At 35.3% G+C, this 4,499-nt stretch overlaps 1 protein-coding gene across 1 annotated transcript in view; it reads right to left on the bottom strand.

Moving 5' to 3' along the window:
- The window catches only part of LOC107093606 (troponin I, fast skeletal muscle-like), a 13,296-nt gene extending 12,194 nt beyond the window's left edge, over positions 1 to 1,102 (bottom strand). Inside the window, exon 1 of the mRNA XM_015388780.1 lies at positions 1,019 to 1,102. Coding sequence (XP_015244266.1) covers positions 1,019 to 1,098 — 80 coding nt within the window. The 5' untranslated portion in view covers positions 1,099 to 1,102. The remainder of the gene's footprint in view (positions 1 to 1,018) is intronic.
- Positions 1,103 to 4,499: the final 3,397 nt, after the last annotated feature.

The following is a 4,499-nucleotide window of genomic DNA, read 5'->3' as shown; positions in this document are numbered from 1 at the left end:
TAAATTTTATACACAATTTTATTCATTTTGTCCAGACAACATTTCAAATACCTTCTATGGAATTGTATTAGACTTAAATATATAACTATGTATTACATCACTATAGCTAAAAAGGAGCCTAAATACATATTGGAAACTGTATAGTTGCAGTCTGAGCTGCTTTCAATCCCCTAGGAACTGTAGCAGAAGAGTAACATCTATTCCTGGATCTACAGCTGTTCCTAAAGCCTTCATTAAGTGTGGAGAAAAAAAAACTGGCTCCTACAAAAAGAAAGGATGTGTGATGACCATAGGCATCTGAACCACACAAGCGAACAGAGTAACAAATGTCAGAGTTCCCTGAAGTGGTAACAGGCAGGAAGGAGGGGGAGTGACTAACTTTTGGCATCATGTTCATTTTAAGAAAATGACAATGCAGAGGAATAAAAAAGTATGTGAGATTTTATTAGCCTAGATTTATGTCTAAGATGGACCCATGTCTCACTCTTTTAAAGTGTTTTGAACAAGTACGATTGTTTCTAAGAGGCAAACTAATATATGGAAAGCAACGATGTAACAAAATCATAATGTTTAGAAGGCATGATGCTGTCTGCACCTTAAAAAACAGAACATCCAACAAATACTAAACAAAATGTTGAGAGTAGGATAAAGGTTTTGAGGTTTGTTTTCAACTTATATCCTTGTATTGGTGTTGTCTTTCAGTATGTCTTATGAAGAAAAAAAAGCATCACTTGGTTAGCCCAAAAGATACAGACCTAATCTCAAAAGATGGAATTTCCCCCTCTACCTCAAAGATTAAAACTGTTTCTTAGTTATCAAAAAGTTTAAGATAACGTCACCCTGAAATTACAAACAGGCAATAATTAACAAGCTTCACATATGAATTGGAGTTTCTGCACTGGAAAGATTTACTGTTTCTAACAATGAATCCATAAACAAATATAATGTAACTGAAAAAGAGAGTCAGTCAGTCACATCAGAATAGAACAATATCAACAATAAAAAGTTGTTGCTTTACCGATGAGGAGCTGTTGAAGTCAGAGAAGCAGATTGAGCCCCAAGCAGATGGAGTGCAAAGAAGGTATATATTGCAATCATAGAAAGCCCTCCAAATCCTCACTTTCTCAATATGGAAGGGGATTACCGAACAAGCCAATGAGCTGACAAGGTCATGAAATACAGTACACTGTCAGTTGCCCCTTCCTGGGCTGCCTGCATTATAAATAACCCACCCTTTAAGATTGTTATCCTTTTTTTTACACATGCCATCAAAACTCAAGGAACTGATGAAATCATTTATTTGTAATCTTAAGTTAACATATATGTACTTTATATCCTAAAATATGTTTACTCATATGATGTAAAGCAAAAACAGATCAAATGTTTGAAGGTCTGCGTTTTCTCTTCTTCTCTTTCTCTTCTGGTTGAACAATAAGATAAAACAAAAGTCAGCTACAAGCTGAATAGACTGCCATTAGATTGAAGGGGAGAAAGTCAAAGGGCAGACAGAAACACTGTGAGGTATTCATCAGGATAAAAATAGGAATTCATTCACAAAATAGCTGAAATTGCACAGAAAGATGCGTACAGATGCAGCAGTCATTCAAGCGTGGTATTAGAGCAGGACAGAGGTACAAGATTACATGTAAACATTCTATATACGGTAGAAGAAATATAAGTTAAAAGATTGATCAGTGTCCTTCAAGGGTCACCGGAGGAGTAATATGGGATCAGTTCTGCAGCCGATTCTCTGTAATATATATATATATATATATATATATATATATATATATATATATATATATATATATATATATATATATATATATATATATATGCTTAATAAGTATATAAGACAGCAAAATGTTTATTTCCACCATTGTGTTGATCATATTTAGCACCTGCATCATTAGTTGGTTAGTCTTTTGTAGAGACTGTAATCTCTGCTGTTATCATCTAATGGCGTAACAGCATTAGAGCAACAAGCTGACAAAGAAGGGCGGTTCTGTTCTAGGAACTCCTCCTGTGGAGATTTTTCACAAAGAATTCTTAAGAAAGTGAAGAACATTATGGAAAGCTTCACCATCCTCTTCAGAGGATTTTTTTAAACGACAGAGTGTCTTAAGTAAGAGGGTCCTCCATATTCGGTGCAGCACAGACAGCTGCAGAAGATTCTTCCTGCCTTCAGCTATCATCTCCTATAACGTCTTATTGAAAAACAGGAACATTTATTTTCTCTTTGGGAATATTAAAGTAATTGTTATTGAAATGAATTGAACCCCTTAGACAGATTGTATCTCTGTTTTTTGACCAAAGTCTTTGAAATAGCCGCTATTTTGTCACTTTATCTGAATTTATTCATATTTGTGTCATGTTGTAATGTAACAAAACTTTAAGGTTATTTCTGACCAGAACATTAAATCCAAATTAAACATGTTTGTTAAATGATGTTCTTTAATCCATAGGAAAAAATAATAATAATATTGAGGAGAGATGGTAAGAAACTTGTCAGTGCATTTGTTTTTTCAAGGTTGAACTATATTTTTTTTCTATCAGGAAGTCCATAAAGTGTAGTTAAAAGTCTTCAGCTGATCAAAAACTATGCTGTAGCCAGAAATCTGATGGAAATTTAAGAGAGAAATCATATTTCTCCTTTTTTAGCTTCCCTTCATTTGCTTTCTCTTAAATCAAGAGTGGAACTTCAAGTCATACTTCTTACAAAATAAACAAACTCCATCTTATATCAGAATTTGGACTGTCTCTTGTGAGGACTGTAATTCTATTCAAATCTGCTTATTTATATAGCCTCAATTCACAACAAGCCATCTCAAGGCACTTTACAGAGACAATTCAACTAGATCATACAGTCAGAGAAAGTTAAAAGTTTCTATCATGGACTTAGTCAAACGGCAGCCTCACACTTTCATCTACTCCACCAGCAATCTATAAGGACATAAAAATGAACAACTATAAATATATACATTTAACCATTTACTATTATGAAATATGTGTATACATATATTTCTACCACTACATTGTATGAGTATTATGAAACACAAAGAAGAAACTATGACAGATAAAGGTTTTAATAAACAAATCTAGCTTATCCAGTCATGGAGCAATTTAAAATGATTAACTGTGCTACACTGAAAGAAACTGAAATAAAACTATTTTTAGAAAGAGAAAAAAAAGCTCATCTTTTTATCTTGCTTTCACATTACTGCTGTTCACGGTTATGTGGTGCTGAAAAAGCAGACTACATTTCACTGCCTTTCTCTTTTTCTAGTAATTTATCAGAAACGATGATCACTGATAAAACTAAGTTATTTATAAAAGTAAAAGTTTTTGACAATAAAAACACTGGAACGTCTTGAGCGCAGGAGTGGGCACAGTTTGGCACAGAAATAAACTTGATGTAACTCTGGTTTTTTACACAATGCTTTTCAACTTTCTGGTGAGAACTTTAAACAAAATCATAGCTGTTTTAATATAAGGTTGAAAATGTGATAACAGGTGAGCAAAGTAACAAGAGTGAGAAAGAAGGAAGCATTATAATAGTTGCAGCATCCGTACATTTTCTGACACTCTTTATCCCAGTCGGGGTTGTAAGAGGTGCTGGTGCCTATCTCCAGCTGTCTACAGGCGAGAGGCGGGGTACATCCTGGGCCGATCGCCAGTCCATCGCAGGGCAACACAGAGACAAACAGGACAAACAACCATTCACAGACACACTCACACACCTAAGGAGAATTTAGAGAAGCCAATTAACCTAACAGTCATGTTTTTGGACTGTAGGAGGAAGCCGGAGTACCCGGTGAAAACCCACGCATGCTCAGGGAAAACATGCAAACTCCATGCAGAATCGAGACCTCAACTTTCTTGAGCAGACCATAGTTGCAACAACTAAGCAAAAAGTAGGCAACCCAGAACAAGCAGCCATGTAGGGTTTATAGACTTGAAAAAAGAAGATATCTAGAAGTTGTAGGGGCATGCAAGAAGTCAAATGCTCATCTTTGGAATAATGTCTTTGCTCAATAAGGTAACACTTGCTTTACAACCTTCTACACTGGTGCTAGGCAACAAAGCAAAGCCAGGTATGGATTGTCAAAGGTTGTGGGCTCCATTAAACATTTAGCTTAGCAATGTTAAGCTCTATGGTGTCATGTGGAAGAGAAGAGAATTTATCCTAACATTTATTTTTAAAAAGGGCATAAGATGGCCATGCTTTTCAGAAGTGCTTATACATCCATGCAGGGGAACACGGATCCTCTTATTAAGAACACAATGTGCAATGAAACTTTAAGAGGAATAGCTAATGCTAGCCAAGGCCTCCCAGTTGCAGTTTCCACTATAAAAAGTCAACTAAGTTCAGGATTTTGAGAAATTCTTTGGGATGTAGGAGGGTATGTTAAAAAATTGCTCTTGATCTACTTTATAGACATTTCCTATTTTCAGCTCTGCCTTGAATAATGTCTGACACATATTCTACACTGTGGAGC

Source organism: Cyprinodon variegatus, unplaced genomic scaffold (genome assembly GCF_000732505.1).
Source record: "Cyprinodon variegatus isolate N-32 unplaced genomic scaffold, C_variegatus-1.0 Scaffold434, whole genome shotgun sequence".
Classification (NCBI taxonomy): domain Eukaryota; kingdom Metazoa; phylum Chordata; class Actinopteri; order Cyprinodontiformes; family Cyprinodontidae; genus Cyprinodon; species Cyprinodon variegatus.
This window is presented reverse-complemented; position numbering and strand designations above follow the sequence as displayed.